Here is a 20,500-nt window from a genome sequence, read left to right on the forward strand (position 1 = left end):
ACAACAGTAATTAAGGAGTTAGAAAAGAATTCAGATCTCTAAAACACCTCTTTCTCACAAAATACTGAACTTTACAACAGGAACTACTTACAAGGCACAGCTGTCCCCCATCAAGACAGCTTGCTATCCCATCACACAGGCTGGGATAGCCAGCAGTATCCCAGTGATACAGACAAGCAGTGGCCCCTCACTCCTACCAAAAACCTTCTGGTGATGACTTACTCTGAGCCAAACCACTGATAGCCTGTTATGCTGCAGAGTGGGTGGGGGGGTGTGTACATGTGTGGGGATATCTTAGTTTTAATCGCTGAATTTCACTTCTAAGTATCTGTTTAAGTCAACTATATTGAAGCTACTCATTGATCAGAACGTAAGATACTTCTGCCTATGTAAAATAAAATGCATGAAAGTTATCTTCTGGCAAAGAACAGCAAACATGCCAATGGAAAGTGCTGCTGATCTTCCTTACCTTGCATTTTCTTTTGGTGTGAGTGTAACTTCTCCATCTAAAGCAATATCAATCTCACAGTGTTCTGGTTGGATTCCTATACCAAAGAGCTGTATATCCTGAGAGGTATCTGCACCAACTCTTGTGTGATCCTAGAAAACAAATTGTTACTAAGAGACAAGCAAAATACCACTGCTGATATAACTAAGAAAATATTGGCTAAAGCACTGAGACTGCACAGTCTGCGTGCTTTCGTTTGCTAAGCACTTCTGTAGAGCAGAAGAGGTGCCACAGCAGATCTGAAGACTGTAACAGTCATGCACAAATGGTTGTTCTGCTCTGCACCTCATACAGTTTTAGATAAAGCAAAATAAAGCAGTTGACATACAAACTGAAATACTACCTCAGTCACTAAAGCAGAAAAGAAGCTATGAAAATATGTCTTTCATATACTATTGATAGGAAGCTCACATTTCCCTTACAAACTTATTTGGTTTGTATTTCATACTACTTCACTCTGACATGAGACTATGCTAAACAAAATAGTTTGAGAGCTAGTAATACCAGTAAAATAGATTTCTGTAAATTTTTAACAGTGCTTTTTTAAACCCCTTTCTCATAAGCTTTCTGTCATTGAAGACCTCATTACTCTTCCTGAGTACTGATTACTACTAAACATCACCTCCTTATGATAAATTCATCAAATATTTAAAGCAATCCTCAACTCCCTAACAAAACGAAGCATCTAACCTGAGGCTCGTGCTTCAAGTTCAGCCTAGAAGGCAATTCTATGCACATTCTGTCTGGAAAAACTAGAATTGATCTCAACACTGGCACACACTGAGACCTTCTACCACTGTTGGCAATCAGGAAATCAACTAGGAAAACAGCAAAGCTGAACTGCAAAGGGAGAACAAAAGCCTAAACAGTAGGAGGAGGTCTATCCTATTTTGCTGCAACTACTCTTAAAAAATCTACATACACTCCAAGTAACAAATTGAGTCAGAATTTCAAAACAAGTGTCCTTTCGTTCTGTGTAAACATCCTTACCTTTTCACATCCTTACCTTTAAATAGTAAACCAAAAGCTCATTGAGCGCAGGGTCCGCATTCAGGTTTACCAGATAACACTTGTCATCCCCAACCTTGATACCTGAAGACTCAAGGGAAATTCCCATGCTCTCTAGCTGCCTTTGCCTCTCCTGCAAACACAAAAATAGGTTAATCTTGCCTGCTGCAGTATGTAGAGGCAAGTACAGAGCAACGGAAGCTGAAGATGCACGTGCTGAGAATGCATTCTGTGTATCACTACCAGACATTGTTTAAGGAGAACAGAATTTATTTTTACACCCTAACCATAAAAAGTTATATCTACTTCTCAATCACCTGCTTCCCCAAAGTGGAACTTATTTATCTAAGCAGTCCTATTAAATTTATTAGCCTTACCCAAGCAGCTCTGTTATTAGAGCTACTTGTAAATAACACAGTGTGGCCATGAGTCTCTGTGTTAGTAAAAAATGAGTCTCAGTTCCAATTAGTTCAAAGATAATCATAGTCATAAATAATTTAGAAAATAGTATGCCACAGTTTAGACTGTTTAGCAGTTTTATTATTAACTCAGCTAAAGCATCTACCTCATCATGCCACATCTGCCTTTTCTTTTGCTACAGTTTGTTTGACTGGTCGGGTTTAGTTTTTCCCCTTGTCCTTTTTAAAAACTTTTTTAACAGCGTTTGCACCAAAACATTCTTCTGGAACATTAGGACTAGAAAAGAAAACCAAAAATGCTTATTCTACAAGCTATAGATGGTGGGAATTATGGAAAAGTACACTGGAATCCAGAAGTCTTATTTTAAGTACAATAATAACAATAAACAAACACTAGTAACTACATGTACACATTTTCATTCTCCGGTTAAAAAATCACTACAAGGAAAAGCAACAAATACGACCCACAGTTCTGATCCATTTGTACTCCTTCACTTTCTTAGTTACTTGAAGGGAAACACGTCCAAGATCCCATTGTGGACTTAATAAATAAATGAGCTGCTCAAACATATTTTGATGCTTTACTCTAAAATCAAATATTAGCTCTTATCAATGATATCATGACACAGCTAGATTTATTCTAATGAAATTTAGACTTAAAAAAACCCCAACAAACAAACAAACCAATCTGCCCCCTTGAAACAAGGGGAAAAGACAAAAATTCAGAAGAACTTTATATAGCTGGTGGGGAAAACAGCTAATAAACAGTCAACTCATGAAATTCAGCTGACTTGCACTGTATGATTATCTGGCTTTCCTCTTCAAAATTTCTGAAATACCTGTGCAATTTCTTCTGTTTTCCTTAGCTTTTCTTCCCAGGTGACTGTTAGCTCTTTTATTAGTTTTTCAGATTCTTCCAATTTTTCCTTCAGTTCTGGTGCCTTCATGGCCTAAAAGATAGAAATTAGCTAAAACTCTCAGCTATTCTTCCCAATGCTTGCACAAAAAACCCGAAGACATCAACATAACATCAAATGCAATAAGTACAGATTTCTACTATATTCCCAGGTTTTTTGTAGTATAAGATGTAGAAATAGGTCACTTGCAAAGGAAGAGGGCAGAAACAACTGTAATGGGTCCAGATCTGAAATAGCTATAGATCAACACAGCTCCAGAGGCTAATGGAATGAAAAAAAATCTCTGTGCCTGGCCACTCATACTTCAGTGTCTGTATAAAAATATGTGAGTATTTAAAAACTTTTAAGTCCTAGCTATCTGAAGTTCAACTGCAAAGTCTTTCTTCCAACAGTAGTTTAAAAAACAAATTCCTCCTGACATTTAGCCTTCCATTCTATCTTGGTTTTGTAAGTGCTCCTAGAGTTGCATTAAAGCTTTCAGACTGACCCTGTTGATTACCTTCGAAGGAAGGCATGCTCTGGAGCTAACACAGGCTTCTCATTTCACAACAGGAAACAGAAGCAAAGGGCTTGAATACATCCAGTGCCAAGTAACAATTCAACAGGCTGGCCTATAACTCTATATAACTGTTTTTAACAGAAGGTAGATGAGAAAACACTTAAAAAAATAATTAGTAAGACTTTGGACACCTTCCTACTGATTGTATTCAGCTGTAGCCTGCCAACATAATTAACAACACGCTACAATAATATTTTCTGATGTAAAATAAGGAAACAGAACAGTTTTTTATTTATGAATAAAGTGAATGGCTCCTTTTTCTTATAGCAGATTTTCCCATTTCATTCTGTAAGAAACTGTTCATATGAGGAACATATGAGTACAATGTTGTTCTCATTTAAAAGTTATTAAAAGTAAGCACACATTATGTTGGATTGAGGAAACAAGGTTAATTATTTAAAAAAAAATAAATAAAAAAGAATGGCTGCAAGACTTTCTCTCATTTCATAAGAAAATTAGTCTTCCAAACAGAATTTGACATTTCCTTGGGAAACTCAGTTTACGTTGTACTGTGAATAATGTTACCTCAGCTTGTGAGAGCTGTTCTTTCAGTTTTTCAACTTCTTCACGTAATTCTCTGATGACCCTAGCATTTGGATCTTCATTCACCACAGCGTGATTAACTATCCTTTTGGCTCTGTCTGCATATCTCAGAGTTGAGAGTGTTTCTTCATAGTTGTCTGCTGCTGGACTAATAGTGGCTATCATGGCAGTTTGGCTGTTTCCCCCCAAGTTGTCCTGTAGTACATCCACAGAAAGTTTGAGGGTTAAAAATGGTTCTGATACTATACAATGTCTTTACAAAGAGACTTAAAATACTTAAAGCTTACTATTTAGGCACCGAAAAGTACTCTGAGTATAAATTAATTAGTATGTTCCGAAAACATTCCCGCCCACCTCTACCATCTTTGATTCCATTTCAATTGAAAATAGGCAAATAGGATTTTACACAGAATTAACATAAGATACACTTAGCTGTCCATATTATGTTGAATAACTTATAGCTATGAGAGTTCCTTCACTCAAAGGACGAGAAGTCCATGTACACAGGGGTATACTACAATGATCCTACAAACTAGTAAGCTGACATCTTGTGAACGTGGTGAACGGAAAATATAAATTACCTTGAGAAGCCAAGTGAGTACAGAGTCTCTGTAAGGCACAAACTTGTTTTTCCCCTTCCCTGCTGCTTGGTCAGCAAGTGATGATATAACCAAGCCCAGTGTTGAAAGTGATCTATAAATGCAAAACAGCAGAACAGGTTTAACACATATTTCAAATGTAGATTTACTAAAACACAGAAAAAGGGATTGCTCTGCAGAACTTTACATCCAATTATAAAATATCATAGAATAATTTAAGTTGGAAATGACTACAGGAGATCAGCCAGCTTGTTGCCCTGTTCCAAATAAGGCAATGTATTTCTTTAAAGTTACATATTTGGAAGAAAAAAATTGTATCTATGGTGTTTCATCTCATTTGGTACCAAGACCATGTTCCAGAAAGACTGAGACTATGTTGAAATATTTAAATAGTTTGAAAAGTGTAAAACAGACTGCTACAGTACATGGAGAACCACTCCCTTTGCTTAGACACCTACCTTTTCTCAGAGGATAAAAATCTTTCTGTTTTGGACACTGTCTCATGACACTCTTACAAGTCAGCGCTGGAAGCACAAGAACTTCTGTCTCTGGGAACAATGTTTTAAGAACACTGACTCAAATGGAGACTAAAACTGAACAATTCTCTAGCCAAAAGGAGGCATCCTCAAAACAAATCCAGCTATGGCCCGGGATAACTAGTCTGCCCTGGTGAACCAGTGACCAGCCAGCCATCACACAACAATAGAAGGCTGCTCATCAGAAAAAACTGATTAGGAGGTCCCTTGACAGATGGGTTGGCTTCTAATTGAGGTAGAGCCTCACTGGCTTCTTGTGTGGGAAATAGACCAAACAATCTCCCAGATACAAAAGTGCTGCACAAGTGTGAAAGAGAAAAGCCCCAAATTGCTTAGCAGAAAGCTACATCCCAAATAACACTTTAGAACAGTGAAAAAAAAAATAGCTAACTTGTTCATTTTGGTACATATACAACTTCTACCAACAGGGGTAACTATATTAGTAATCTGTGCAAAGCAGATGTGCATTATATTATCCAATTCTTATACAATCCTGTGTAAATTTTAAGTGACATCAGGGCTCTTGGGGTCAGTATGTTTAAGATAATGAGCTGGTTGAGAAGCCTGAGAACATTAAACAGACACCCAAAGGGTTTTAAAACAGACATTGCTGAAGCCCAAGAGTATACTGGTTTGTCATACTCATGCTCAAATATCTGGCTACTCTCTGTAACTACCAAAGAAAACTTCATCAGCATCGCAATTAGATAGTCAAGTAAATCTTTAATTGTATTGTTCCACTACATCCACTTGCTTTTTCTTTTCAAAAGGGTAGTACTATTTTAGTTAATAGGCAGCATTTGCATAATTTTTATAACAGAGCCATAGTGCTGCTTGAAACTGCCAGTGGTTCAGAAATAAGACTTATAAAATGACAAAAATATTGCAGAAGAATATTCCAAGGAACATATCCAAGGCTAAGGTAACAAAAACCATTACATGTGTCACTGAAGATGTCCCTAATTGCATATAAAGATAGTATAGACCTGAGAGGAAAATTAAAAGAAAAAGAAATTTGAGGGGAGGCTAGGTAATCTGATCTCTCAAGAGAGCACTCTATTCAGTAAATTTGTCTATAGGATAACTTTCCAACTCACCTCTGAGAAATTCACAGAAAAGAAAAAGACAATTAGTTTTAGTTTTATGACCTAAAGAAAAGCCTAGTAACCTCTGAAAATTTGTGGGGGAAAGACAGGAAAAGGAGAATTAGTTCTTGTCTCCAGTCTCTTCTCTCCACAGACAGAGATGACAGCTTGCTAAACATGTGAGAGCAAACAGTAGGATGCTCTATGGGGCTCTATAGCAACCTCCTCCAGCACAACCAGCACACTCCCAATGGAGTCCACCTCCAAGGGGCATAAAATAAAAAACCACTCAGGACTATTTTCCTCTGATTCCTCTTTCCCTTTTTATATAAGGTAAATCTGAAAACCAAAGCCAAACCCTGAGAGTGGGGGAAGAAACAGACTGTCAGAAGTCAGAAGAGAAATAGGAAGAACAGGGATTTCGAAAGGACCTATGACTGAAAACTATTTCACAGCAAGGCTGCAATACCAATTTGAGTTATGGGCACTGCATTTTAATGAACAGGAAATTATAAGCTACGGTTTATCAACATGGGATTAAAAAACATTAAAATATTACTCCTCCTTATAAATCGTGATTTTATGTTAAGACTAACTGTTAACATCTGCAATAAAAGCCAAACTGGAATCATTTATGCCCTCTGCTTGAGATTTCAAAATACAAAGCTGTTTAAAGACTTTAAGGAAAGCAGCAAAAAGAAATGGCTGCCCAACAAAGTAATTACAGGGCTCATAGGCTGCTTTGCTTCATGCTAAATGATGCATCAGAGATCTGTCATTACTTTGATGCTATCTCACGCTACTTATATATAATGAATCAACCAGAAGGCCTAAGCTCACAGTGCACAGCAGACTGAGAGAGTTCAGAAGCAGCAGACTGGACTTGTATGGTGCAAGATTACAGGAAAGTGCCATTTCTATACAGTGTTCTCCTTTTCCCTATTCCTCAGGCATGACCAGACTGCCCTTGCTAGCAGGCAGTGGGAAGCTTGCACACTCCCACCACTGGCCTGAGTCAGCAGCATTCAAAGGGAAGTGGTGCCTCCTCACTGCAGGGGAACATCTCTGTCCCTAAATGACACCCGTTCAAGCTACTTCGGTACAATTTACAACCAAATTCTTCAATGAGGAGAATCCACTTCTCTATTTGTTAACTCTGAATACAAAAAAACCTCCCTCAGAGCAGCTTGCAGCCAGACCTGTCCCAGCCCATTCCTTGCCCCCACCTACAATTTAAAGTCTTCCTTTCGCATTCTCAAGTTAAAATGGCAACAGCTATTATTTTACTAATCAGAGTTAAATCTGCAGGCTGTTCAGAGAAAGTATTTTTTTGTAGCCACTAATTGACAGCTTGTTTATTCTGCTTCCTCCTACTACTGTGTTCTAGAAATTCTTGGACTACACCACAAAGAGTTGTTAAGCACCTCGTTTTCTACGCTGGGTATGGGAACCAGCACATCCTGCAGAGGAACATGCACATCCAGCTTTTCTATGAGGTATGGCAAGTCTCCCAAAAACCTCCTTTACTAAGACAACTCTGTGTCATCTCTGAGAAAAAAACAGAAGTCATCTCTGTTACAACTTTATGAAGATGTTGACACAAAATGACACATCTCTCTGTTGTTTCACAGAATATGCTGAGTTGGAAAGGACCCACAAGGATCATTGAATCAAGCCCTTGACCCTGCACAGGACCATGCCCAAGAGTCACACCAGGTGCCTGAAAGTATCATCCTAACACTTCTTGAATTCTGTTAGGCTTGGTGCCGTGACCACTTCCCTGAGGAGCCTGTTCCAGTGCCCAACCACCCCATGGGTGAAGAACCTTTTTTTAATATCCAGCCTAAATCTCCCCTGACACAGCTTCAGGCCATTCCCTCGGGTCCTGTCACTGGTCACCACAGAGAAGAGATCAGTGTCTGCCCCTCCTCTGCCCCTCACAAGGAAGTTGTAGACTGCAATGAGGTCTCCCCTCAGTCTCCTCTTCTCCAGGCTGAACAAACCAAGTGCCCTCAGCCACTCCTCATACAGCTTCCCCCCAAGGCCCTTCACCCTCTTCGTTGCCAGTAAGTGGGAGAGCAATCCATCACCCCTGCTCTGCAACACACTGTCCCCAAGATAGGAAAGTGTGTTCTTAACAGGAGAAGCTGTGGGACCAAGTTGGCATCTACCACAGCTCTAGCCAGTTTTCATCAGAAACAAACAGCACAGACACTTGTAGAGATTGGTGAAATATTGCACTATGCAATTTTGGTACACAGAGCTGAGTGTAAATTTTCCCTTCTTTGTAAATAAACAGGTACATTATTTCCACATTCTTCTTCAAGGCAACAAAACACAGCACAAACAGCAAATTTACTTGCCAGCAGCTCCATTTTTGATCTCATTAAACATAACACATGCTACCAACACGTTACTGGGTTTTTTATAAAAGAAAAATAAGAAGAAAAGAGGTTGACGTAGTAAGGTATATGGTTTATGGTTTAAGTATATAGTATCACTCCAGAAAAGATGATTATCTTTCCCTAATAACTAAGGTGCATCACACCCCAAAGAAGATCGCACACAATGTTCTCTGAAGAACTAGTCTGATAAAACATGTCCATCAATTCTGAGGCTTAAAAAGTCATTCATTAAAGCCTGAACAGTAAAAATCTAACAACAGACACCAAGCACAGCACTAGGAATCCTCTTTTCCCTTTCAGTTCCAAAAGGTATTTCATAGAGAATGCTTAATAAATGGACTAAGTAATAGCATATAAGCTATTATATTCTTGTAACATATAAGAATTTAATTGAATAGAAAATGTAGAGCTATCCAGTTTTTTTTTTTCTAAAATCTTTTCTTTTCTTATAAAGGTTTGGCACTTTTATTTGAAGTCCTGTATTGTCAAAGGGGTTCAGCATGGGCAAAACAGGCCTTCCCAGCTGCATTGATACCATACAAGTTTAACAGTGAATAAACATCCTAATAGGAAAAAACCCGCTGAAAGTCTTTCTGTATCTATAGCTACACTTGCGATTTGCTGTTGGGAGGGTTGGCATTTGAACTCTTTCACAAGACTTAGAAAGAAACACTTAATTTCATCTTTGTTTATGCAAAATACAAATAGAATTTCTAGTAAAACCAATCTGGATTTAACTAGTAACCTGCGGGGTAAGGTTACAATATTTGCCATTAGGCAAACAGAGCCACATAATTTTGTTTCATTGAGACTACGCCGGTTGTGGCTACCACTAAGATGCATTAAATGCAAAGCAGATTAGAAATTAAGCTAGAAAGAGCAAACATGTTCAAACTCAACAAGAGGTAAATTTAAATCATTGTAAGTATGAATGCTGTTCATACACACTTTGTGCCGCCGTTGTTAACTTAAATACCAAAATATTTTGTAACATTTTAAAATTAAATTGAAAAAGCAGTAGCTTTTAATGGAACAGTTAGACTCTTTCTTTCCCAGAAGATTAGTATATTTAAGACAGCGGTAATAGTGTGCTAAATTCTTGCTTTTGGACAATAACACAGTAATTACGGTTAAAAAAATCCTTTGAAACTTGTCATTGCTTGAGCAAAAATGCCCAAGGCAATCCTAAACCAACACAGCTTCATTCTGATCCGATTTTCTTAAACTGTACATTACACCCTTACATATTTTAATTCATGTTGGAACAAAGCCATTCAACGCTGCAACTTTGCATTCTTCCTTGAGCAGATGATGAGACAAACACATGAGCCTGGGGACAGGGTGTATATATGAGTCACAAAAGGTATATGCTTAATTAAAGAGCACTGCTGTCACTTTTTCCAGATAAAATTCATATAGCCCTCATCTGAGTCAAGTATGAATCAGGATCCCTATGCCAATGTCAGGAAACACATGGTGCTCAGCACAGAGCAGCTGAAAGAGCCATATTGAACCATGAGCTCCTGATGAAGCTCATTTGAGCTGACTTGTGACTAGCACATCAAGAGAGGAGGCCAAGGAAACAACAGTGATTTCTTCAAGACCAGGATTTGCATCCTGTGTATACCCATGTCTTACTTGTTTATGTTGCTGCCTTCCTTCAGGCGTTCTCCTGCAGCTCCTGTTTTGGACACTCTCTCACTCCCAGCCAAATCCACCAGGCTGACCTTGCTGACCTTCTCTCCAGAATTCTGCACAAATGGGACATGGGAGAACAACAGCTAAGAAACATTGGCAAAAAGCACTAACACTGGCACCATGAAACTGCTCTTTATAATAATGTGGATTAAAGTATCAAGTTCAAGATATGAGAGGAGAAGGAATTGTCATGAGTTTTTATAGCTCTTTAAAAGTCACCCATATATTTTATAGTAAAGGCCTGAGGCACTAAGGAACCAGATTCAGCTGTGTGGTAACATCAATAACTTTACTGGCAGAATAGGACACTAAAACATACCAACTCCAGCAACAGTTAAGACCTAGAAAGGTTTCATGGTGGCAATATAATCTTAAAAAGTGATCCAAATGGTTGCTTTATCTGATGTGCTTCCTCATTCTTCCAGGGCTCTCTCAATCTTGATTACTGGGCCCCATGGCATCAAGCACAAGGTCAAAGTACAGCTAAACAGATAATGTATGTGTAAGAAACAGAAAAAAGAAGAATCCACCATAACTTCATAAATTAATCAACAGAAATACATACACCAGACTGCAGGTCATAAAGTGTCTGAGTCACTATAATATTGAATACAGCATGAGAGCGGCTGCTTTCTTCATTCATGTTGGTTGCAGCAACTGTTCGTGATTTGTTTCCCTCTGACATCAGTGACTCAATATCCTAGAGCAAAAAGAGTAAAAAGTGATGTTAGGATAAAAGCAAGTATTGTGCTTGCTGAACAAAATTCCCATCTAGATGGAAGGGTGTGTACCTGTGAGAGAGGAAGAAGGGAAGGTAAAAGCAATGAGAAAATTCTTTAAGATGTATTTGAGGTGGTACAGAGGGTAGGTAAGTCCACAGAACAACATTAAATCATATCTCTGTTTTAAATGCTGCTCTTAAAAGCCCAGCAACTACAGTCAATTCACCTTCTCCTTATCTGCTGCTGAAATACATTGGTAACATCCACATCACAAATCATATTGTTTAATGGCAGTAATCAAGCCAACACAGATCTACTTACAGTGAACACAGGACATCTCTTTACTGAATTAATACTATCTTCACTTAATTTGTTCAAGTTAGCTCGCTTGAGCCTGTACCTTCTCACATGTGTAAAACAAAGATGACTATGCCAAGACTGCTATATGTGCTTGCTGAGTCTTCCAAAACAGTTTCAAAAGTCATCAGCCAAAAACTAAGTATGAACAATACTTACTAGAATTTGAACAAAGAAAGTGTGCTTTCAAAGTAAGCAATTTGCCATAAAAGCTGCAAAAGCAGTTTTTATATCTCTATAATATACACAGATGCTTCAGAAAAATAAAAACCCCCATAAAAAAGCAAAATGGTTCCCACATAATACTACACAAAGAATGAACATTTTTTTAAAAACATTTCCAAACTGCACTGCTCTGCTTATTTCCATTGGAGCTGTAGTAGTTCATTGGCTTCTACAATATTGATTTAATTCAATATGTTTTGGTAAATCAAGTAGACTCAGATGTTGTTGTGATTTAAGTTATGAATTACCTATATACACACCTATATAAAATAGAAGGTAGTATTCAATAACAAAATCAAAGAAATTCATGCTGGAAGACTAATATTCTTATTTTAGAAGCCTCATATTTTCCATGTCAAGCAAACATTGTGTTTGTGGCATAAACCATGTGCATTGAAAACTGCAAAAGAATAAGATACCACTATTATACTTTTAACTTACATAAAGGCAAAACCAGTGCTTCTACAAGAAATAAATACTCCCAAAGCATTACAGACCTTTGCAATTGTCAGAGACCATAATCACTCAAGAACCAAAATATCTGGATAGACACCTCTTATAAGATTCTTCTTGCTTGTGTACATAGGTGTTATTTATACACTTGTCACGGGTTTAGATTTACCTCAAAGTTTGTAACAGCCAGCTGAGACAGGCCATCGACATATGGTCCCAACACTTTGTGCTCTCGAACCTTGAGGGACTGCCGACTCCTATGGAATAAAGTAGACTTCATGTACAATCTACTAATTACCATGGATATCCAAAAATTTTCATATGAAATAGGTATCTTTTATATAGCAGAAGCCAGTTTATGTCCTTTTCATTGTAACAAGAGGAAGAAAGTATTCCAGAATTTGTAACTCAAAGTAACAATGAAGATTCAAACCAATCTAATCGGTTTTACTCTATATACGTGAATTATTTTTAATGCATCCTCCCACCCTGGTATTTGTGACTGTAACAAAACCTGAAATGCCTTATTTGGCAAAAAGAATAAGGAGAAAAGAGAGGAAACTAAAAATCCTCCCCTCAGCAATTTGCTAAAGCTTCAATTCATCTTGCATTTTCTACACTTTATTGACACATATCAAGTAAGTCTCAAATCTACCTTTTTAACTAACTTGCATACCTCTTCACCTTCTGCAATTATGTTCAAGAATCCAAATATATACCACATATATTAATGCTCAGATGAAAAAATCCTATCAAACTACCTCTTATATAGAAATCTCCAAGTCAGAGAGCCTAACCAGTATTTCTGCGTAGACAAAACAGAAGAAAGAATGCCTGAGTATATTCTGAAGTGTCACCCTTCTATATTCAAAGAGTTCAGCATCTAAACCATGAAACCCAAGTAAATAAGCTTCAAATTCCTTATAATTGATGAAAATTATTACCCAAATACTGTTTGGATCATGTGGCAGAAATACTCCAGAATTTGCTTGTACGCAGTTTTGCTGGTGGTAAACCACCTCATACAGTATTTGTTTGTATTATTAGGATGATAGCCTAATGTTTAAACTGATCCACAACAGTATATAAAAGCTTCACATGAATATTCTTTCTGGTGTTTAGTATCTAATCCTCTCTAGAGAAGTCATATAAACATACAGTCTCAAAAAACCTTCTCAAGGACTTGCAAAACTGATTTTTATTTTTATAGTTTTAGACAAAAATAAGGAAGGCTGTGGGGGAGAGTGAAGCTACTCACCCTTTTGGGTCAAGCAGATCTCTGACTTTTTCATTGTAGATTTCCATATAGGACACTTCTACTTTAAAAGTATGAGATTCATTTTCTTCCACAGAGATTCTCTGAAATAAAGCACAACAGAGCCGTGGGATCAGACCCAGCTGCTCTGCATTGCCCATCATTGAAAAGGATTTTCCTGAACCTAAAGGAAAAAAAAAGGAGAAGAAAATGCTTTGAGTGTAATTTCTGAATTACTCATTTGTTCAAGAAGCACATGTTTTAATCCTCTTTTTATTCCTCCAGAAGCACATATCAGAACAACATGACATGCTATTCCAGATAGATAGCTTTCTCTTTGGACTACAAGGCACAGGCAAACAAAAAGAGAAATTATCTTAAAGGTTTCTTTCAGCAGGAACATTACTGGGGACCCCTTGGAACACACTCGAACACAAAAGACTGAATGAGCCTTCAGTAGGAACTACTGCTTTCAGGCTTTGAAAGTGACCCCAAAAGGTAGCAACGAGGATCATATTGACAGAGCTGCGTTTAAGAACTTTACATTGTCAATGGCTGTGCCAAACGCTTGATATGTAATAGTATGATATTTCAAAATACAATTTTGAAATGTTATCTATCTTAATATTTATGTTTTGTTCTTCTCACTTCCCATATGCACGAAGTGTTCCTCCCTTTAGCACAGGACACTCACCTGTCTGTCCATAGGCAAAAATACAAGCATTATATCCCTGAAAGGCCTTTTCAAGAATTCCTTCTCCAAGGCACTTGAACACCACTTCTTGACCTAGAAAATAATTGGGTTTGTATATTTTAAATTTAATAACATACTAAAATTCACTGAAAACATGAATAAAAAAAGGTTTGCACATTACTTTTTTCTATTGAGAGCACTGATGAATGAACAAGTGATTTCACGCACAACTGAGTGACAAATTCACAACTGTTGCCTGAACACAGTGTAACAGCTTCCCATGTTTAAATATATTGTTGATTATCTTGTGAAAGGAGCAGTTCTTTGAAAGGTGTTATATAAGTTGAAAGCTTAGAAAATAACATAGATGTCTAAATTTTTTATTTTTTATTTTTTAAGTGTAGTTTTTGCAAGTAATATGCATTATTTAATCACAAACTATGCCCAAGAGAGTACTGTAACAGCACTGCAATGAAACCCATTAGTGAACTGGGACATTAGAGGCACAACAGATATCTTGCTAGGAATATTAGAAGTTGTTCTTTTGGGAACTGGCCTCAAATTTCACCATAAGCTGCTGTAATTTGCCCTGTGGCAAGGTGATAGTGGAACCAAGATAAAAGCATTCCAATGACATTCAGTGAGGAAATGCACATTAGGAGGCTGTCAGACTTCAACAGAACTGTTTGAGGATGTATTTTGCCAAATCCATAGTTTGAAATGTCAGCTGCAGAACTTCATAGTCTGAAAATTGTCTCCCTGTGCCAGGAGGATTTCAGATAGTGGCTGGTTTGGGTTGTTTGGTTTGGGTTTTGGGTTTTGTTTGGTTTTTTTAATAGGAAAACCCAGAGTTTGTACACCACAAAGAGGGTCAATGGGTTGTCTGCTTTGAGTTCTGATCAGAGAATTACACCAGCTGTGTGTACACCCAAAACAAGCAGAGCTGAGCTAAGAACAGTATTTGTTCACCTTCTGGTGTTTGCGTTTAAAACTTGCATTCACTGCTGGTGACTTTCTGAACAGCTAAAATCAGCTGCATCTCTCATTTGGGTATGGGAGTTTCAGCACTTGTCAGTTACAAGAAATTCTGGTTATCAGTGAATGCAACAGTGACTTCTGTAGTTCTCAAAACGGAATATACTGGCATAAAAAATAATCTAGCTATACAGTTATACATTTCATGAGGATATCTATACTTCATGATCCTCAAGTAATTGGTAGCCCAGAAAATTCCTGCAGAACAACCTCTGGAATGACTGCAGAATATTTTAGAGGCATGTAAATAGGACAAGAAAGTACATTACTTTTATTTTCCTTTAACTATACCTAATTTCAAAGACCATACACAATGGTCTTTGTGTATCTTTTCAGTTGAATTTCTAAAATTCCAGTGTCACTGGTCTTGGATTAACACAGTTAATCCTACTGAATACAGGAATTAAAAACAGAGAAGAATCTGCTGTACTCTGGAATAACTCCATTTCCTTCCCCATGCACATTCAGTCACTTTTCATTTAAGTAGGAATCACTTGGTCATTTGATAATACCTATGTTGAGAGAGCACTGTTCAACAACCTGGAAATAGCTATAAAGAATGTTAAACTACTGATGAATGAAGAAAACATATCAACAAAAGATTTTATTAAGAATGTACAATACAGAAAAATTTGCTTTCTAACCTGCTCCTGAGGGCCCATTTTGTAGTTACCAAGCATCAAAGAGGCCACATACTAACTTGCTGAGCAAGAACACAAAATCAACCAAAGATTGAAGCTGAGTATAATTATTATGAGAAAAAAAAAAAAGAGTACACCATGATTGTTAGTGAAGAATAAAACCATTTGTCAGAAGAGGAAAAACCAAGCGATAAACCAGTAACCTCCTCCATGATTCATAAGGAAAAAAAGTAGATACCAAAATGTTATAAAACTGTATATGCTTATAATAAGCATAAGCTACTGAACTCCTTAGTGGGGAAGGAACACAGTTTGAATCTCATAGGCAAAGTTGGATTTATTTTTCAGAACAAATTTAATTTTCAAACTGTCAACACAAACTGAAAGTCAATTAGACACTGATATATAATTTTAAAATTATATTTTTATTACATACTCTAAGAACTCAGCAATACCAACATAGACAAATGGGTCATTAAAGACTGTTGTTTATAGTATCCAGTTGAATTATCATGGAATAAAATAAGATTGGTTTTAAGTGCACTCACAGAAAAGAATAGAAAATGCTAAAGTTCAATTATGGATATTTTATTAATTTGTTAATGCAGTGTACTGTTGAGGGCAACAGTTTATCATCCATGAGATTTTGATATTTTTCAGTACAAAACCTCACTGTTTCCCCCCTGAATTTTATTAGTGGGTTTGCCAACAGATTACAAAATCTGTAATATACAGAATTATGTCCATGTGCACTTACTGTCAAAAGAAATAATGCAGATCCATCATCTACACTGCTGCAATTTTGTTTTGTTAAACAAACCTATACTGCCTGCAATGCATACTTTTCCTTATTTACAGGACTTTTTTTCCACATATGCCTAGTGTTTAAAAAGGTTAGCAGGGGATTTAACTTGATTCTGACTTAATTTACAGCAAAATGGAGAAATATAGGAAAAAAAATTAGTTAACAGAAGAATTTCCCCTACACCAACCCTTATTGTGTTCAAGATGGGGATTCCCGATCTTCCAGCTGGCAAAAACCATATAACCTCTTACAGAGGGAACTAAAGGCCACAAATACCCATCCCCTCTCCCATCTTCTGCTCAGAACACTGGCAAGGTTTAGGTGACTGGCAGACATGGAGTCAGTCAGGCTGGGGAAAGCACACCCAAGGCTGTCAGGGAGCCCATGCTCAAATTCCACAACTCACAATCTCTCATGAGGGTAGAACCTTACAGTTCTTTAAGCCAATTGCCAGGTTTGCTTCCTTTTAAATACAGCAGCTGAAAGTGCTGAAAGCATACATATTTCTTATTCAATTAAAGCTTAGCTCAAAGCTGGGTGTTTGGCCTTTCAGGACAATGTAGCCTGCAGAAACAGAGCTGAGATGTCAGGCCCAACATGATGCAGGTTAGGAAGTTTATGAAAAATCCATGGGCAAGTTGATACAGTGTGGGGTCCTTGGAATGGGCCTGCCTAAGTGCTAAAGTGGTTATTTATGCCATGTCTTGAATCCTTCCCAAACTGAAGGGTTTCTTTTCTTCTTTTTAAAAATCCACTTCATCACAGACTTCAATACGCTCTTACTGTTGTCCAGGCTTGTAAAATGAATTCCTTGTTCTCATTGCTGAGAATTTCTCAATATCCTCCTCTTGAACAAAATGCCAAGCAGTTATTTGTCTCTGTGAGCTTCTCAAGGCAAGCAGGTGTGTCCTTTATACATGAACTGACTCCTGACCCATTCAAGAACAAATGGTAATAAGCTATTTTGCTTACACTCAAAACACTTCTACTATAGCCTATACACAAAGCTCATACCTCTTCCAGATCAAGGCAAATTCATTCTGTCCTTTAATCAAATTCCTCTCCTCCTCAAAACCTATTTCATTGACTTCTTTTTCACCCCTTTCCAGTAAGAGGTCCATATTCTCACTAAATACCCAATTATGTCTTTCAGAATTAAATCATCAGAAAAATGGTGCAGAAGCTAGCACATGATGATCAGCACAAACCCAGAGGTTTGTAACCATTCCTTGCTTGGAATGACAGCCCCAAACTGTTCAGAAACACACAACATCAGTATTCAGAGTAATCCTCCCTCTACCTGCTACCTGGTTGGATTAAAAAATAAACCCAAAAAACAACAACAAAGAAACAACAATATCAAACAAAAACACCCTCCCAATAAAACCCCCACTTAACACAGGTTATAAACACTTAGTTTTCAGGCTTAAGAGCAATTCAGAGAGAGTTCTGAAATTCAAAGAGGACTGTGCCAGCTGGTATTGGGGTTGGTGCTGTTTAAGATCTTCGTTGGCAACATGGACAGTGGGACTGAGAGCACCCTCAGCAAATTTGCTGATGACATTGAGCCATGTGGTGTGTTAGACACCCTGGAGGGAAGGGGTGCCATCCAGAGGAACCTCTACAGGCTTGAGAGGTGGGCCCCTGTAAACCTCATGAATTTCAACTAAGCCAAGTGCAAGATCCTGCACCTGGGTCAAGGCAATCCCAAGTACAAATACAGGTTGGAAACTGGGGTAATTCAGCCTGGAAAAGAGAAGGATCCAGGGAGATCTTATAGCCTTCCAGTACCTGAAGGAGGCCCATGTAAAAGCTGGAGAGTGACTTTTTACAAGTGCATATGGTGAGAGGTCAAGGCGTAATGGCTTTTCACTGAAAGCTTAGATGGGATATTAGGAAGAAATTTTTTACTGTGAGGGTTGTGAGACACTGGCCCAGAGAAGCTGTGGATGCCCCATCCCTCGAAGTCTTCCAGGCCAGGTTAGATGGGGCTCTGAGCAACCTGGTCTAGTGGAAGGTGTCCCTGTTGAAGGCAAAGGGGTTGAAACTAGATGGTCTTTAAGGTCACATCAATCCAAACCATTTCGTGATTCTATGATCCCGCAATCCCTAACATAAGATATCAAGTTGTTAAAGAGCCTCCTGCAGTATCTGAAATCAGAGTATCACTTCCACAAAGGTCTTGTAAAGAGCTTACTCCTATTCTGTGCTCCAGACTCCTTGTTGTCTTTATCAGGTAGTCCTGCAAGGACAGCTGCAAAGGTGCCCTCAGGACGCTTTTCATCATATGAAGGTAGCCTGCACTATTTCTGTCAGATATATTGTTGGATCATTTTAGATTAGTTTCCACTTAAGTGAAAAAAAAAATTGCTAAAAAAGCAATTCTGTTACCGACAGCAACAATTCCCATGTTTTCAATTGCTGGAAAGATAAGGTAAGTACTTTTAAACTTGTACTTCCTGAACATGAGTACAGAAAGAAAATTAGTACAACCAAATAAACCTTATGTTCAGCCAAAGAAGCAGAAGATATCTTACAGAATAAGTTTAGGGTAAAAGAAAGAGATGGCTAATCCCATCTCAGGGTTAGCCTAGCTTCCCCACAGCCTGAGAATTGTTACCAATTACCCATGTAATTAAGTTTATCCATACAAGAATCTCGCTCTTGAGCAAGATATTAATTATTAATATTAACGATATCAATAAGTGCTGGTACTACTGCAGATAAATGAACAAAGTCAAAAATAAAACCAGCCCAATCATGTGAGATAGTTTTATAGATCCTGTAATAAATATGCATTTCCAGTAGCGGATAAACTTTGGGTTTGTTGGCATTAAAAACAAAATAACAACATGGAAGAGTTAGCCACATAAGTCAACACAGGACTCAGGCATATGTTGTCTGTGGTGCATTCTGTGTGTTTTCTGATGTCACATGTGTCAATCTTTAATATAGTACAATATATCCCACAATGTATGTTTTCAACGTAATGCAAGATGAACATGCTTTGGTTTTGCACAGAGAGCAATGACTGATAGGGCAGCCTAGTACTTGAGAATCTCTTGTTAAACCTTTCACTGTCACATCTTCCACTGTATTTCTGTGAGACAGGTAAAAGTGTTTTTCAAGTAATTAAATCTGTTGCACATAGCTTTTTTATTTTAAGAATTTTACTTAAGCCTGAAGCTCACGCAACTTACATTTTCAAGCACTCTGGACTTAGCTTTCAAGCTTTACACATGTTTCTTTTTAATTGTGCAACTAATCCCTGCTCTTGTCAATGACATTAAACTTAACACATCCACAGAGAGTTACTTTGGGCAGGGAATGTTTAATACACTTAGCTACCCTTCTGTAGTACAGCATCCAAGAGGTTACAGTTTAGCTCAAAAACTCAGGTGGTTAGATGGCTTGTTTGGACTCTTTAAGGTTTTTAATTCTGTAATAGTCTTTAGCACAATCTCTGGACATAGACAACATGTATATTTGCAAGGAGAATTGGGGTTTGTTCCACAAAGCAAAGAAATCATCAGAAACCCCAACCAAAACCAGTTATCATAGATTTTTTTGTTTGTTTATAAAAACGCACAGTAACTTAGGCCAAGCTGTGAAACAGACTTTGGCAGCCTTAATATTACTAATATATAAAAACTGAAATATTGTCATTTCAGCATTTGGTTTGTTGGCTCTAAACCAAGAAATATTACTGAAGTATAGGATAACATCAGTTCATGCACAAGCAGGTGAACAAGCCAACAACCCAGTAACTTAGGTCTGAAACACTTTGGTGGTGTTTTTTTAATTACTTTTATTTTGATATTGTGTCAAATTCATTATGTTCCAGAACATGAGGGCTGGAAGTCACAAGTTAGCTTCAAGACCATACAACAACGACAAAAAAAAAAAATCAGTGAAAGCATTGTTTTTTGTATGCAAGTCTTTTAACTCACATTCTTAGCATATTTCTGAAAAGGGAAAAAAAACACCAATACCAAGGCCTCCCCCCCAAGAAAACAAAAACGACCCAACAAAACAA

The 20,500-nt window shown here is 37.6% G+C and overlaps 1 protein-coding gene across 9 annotated transcripts in view; it reads right to left on the reverse strand.

Annotated features, from left to right (window-relative positions):
- Nucleotides 1-20,500, reverse strand: part of KIF13A (kinesin family member 13A) — a 106,756-nt gene that overhangs the window by 37,471 nt on the left and 48,785 nt on the right. For all 9 annotated transcript variants that reach the window (XM_064665383.1, XM_064665347.1, XM_064665355.1 and 6 more), the window contains exons 5-14: nucleotides 13,984-14,076; nucleotides 13,293-13,473; nucleotides 12,204-12,291; nucleotides 10,843-10,977; nucleotides 10,218-10,330; nucleotides 4,536-4,647; nucleotides 3,937-4,149; nucleotides 2,775-2,885; nucleotides 1,515-1,649; nucleotides 470-600 (exon numbers count right to left, since the gene is read on the reverse strand). In XM_064665383.1, coding sequence (XP_064521453.1) covers nucleotides 470-600; nucleotides 1,515-1,649; nucleotides 2,775-2,885; nucleotides 3,937-4,149; nucleotides 4,536-4,647; nucleotides 10,218-10,330; nucleotides 10,843-10,977; nucleotides 12,204-12,291; nucleotides 13,293-13,473; nucleotides 13,984-14,076 — 1,312 coding nt within the window. The remainder of the gene's footprint in view (nucleotides 1-469; nucleotides 601-1,514; nucleotides 1,650-2,774; nucleotides 2,886-3,936; nucleotides 4,150-4,535; nucleotides 4,648-10,217; nucleotides 10,331-10,842; nucleotides 10,978-12,203; nucleotides 12,292-13,292; nucleotides 13,474-13,983; nucleotides 14,077-20,500) is intronic.

The sequence above is a fragment of the Pseudopipra pipra genome, chromosome 1 (assembly GCF_036250125.1).
Source record: "Pseudopipra pipra isolate bDixPip1 chromosome 1, bDixPip1.hap1, whole genome shotgun sequence".
Taxonomy (NCBI): domain Eukaryota; kingdom Metazoa; phylum Chordata; class Aves; order Passeriformes; family Pipridae; genus Pseudopipra; species Pseudopipra pipra.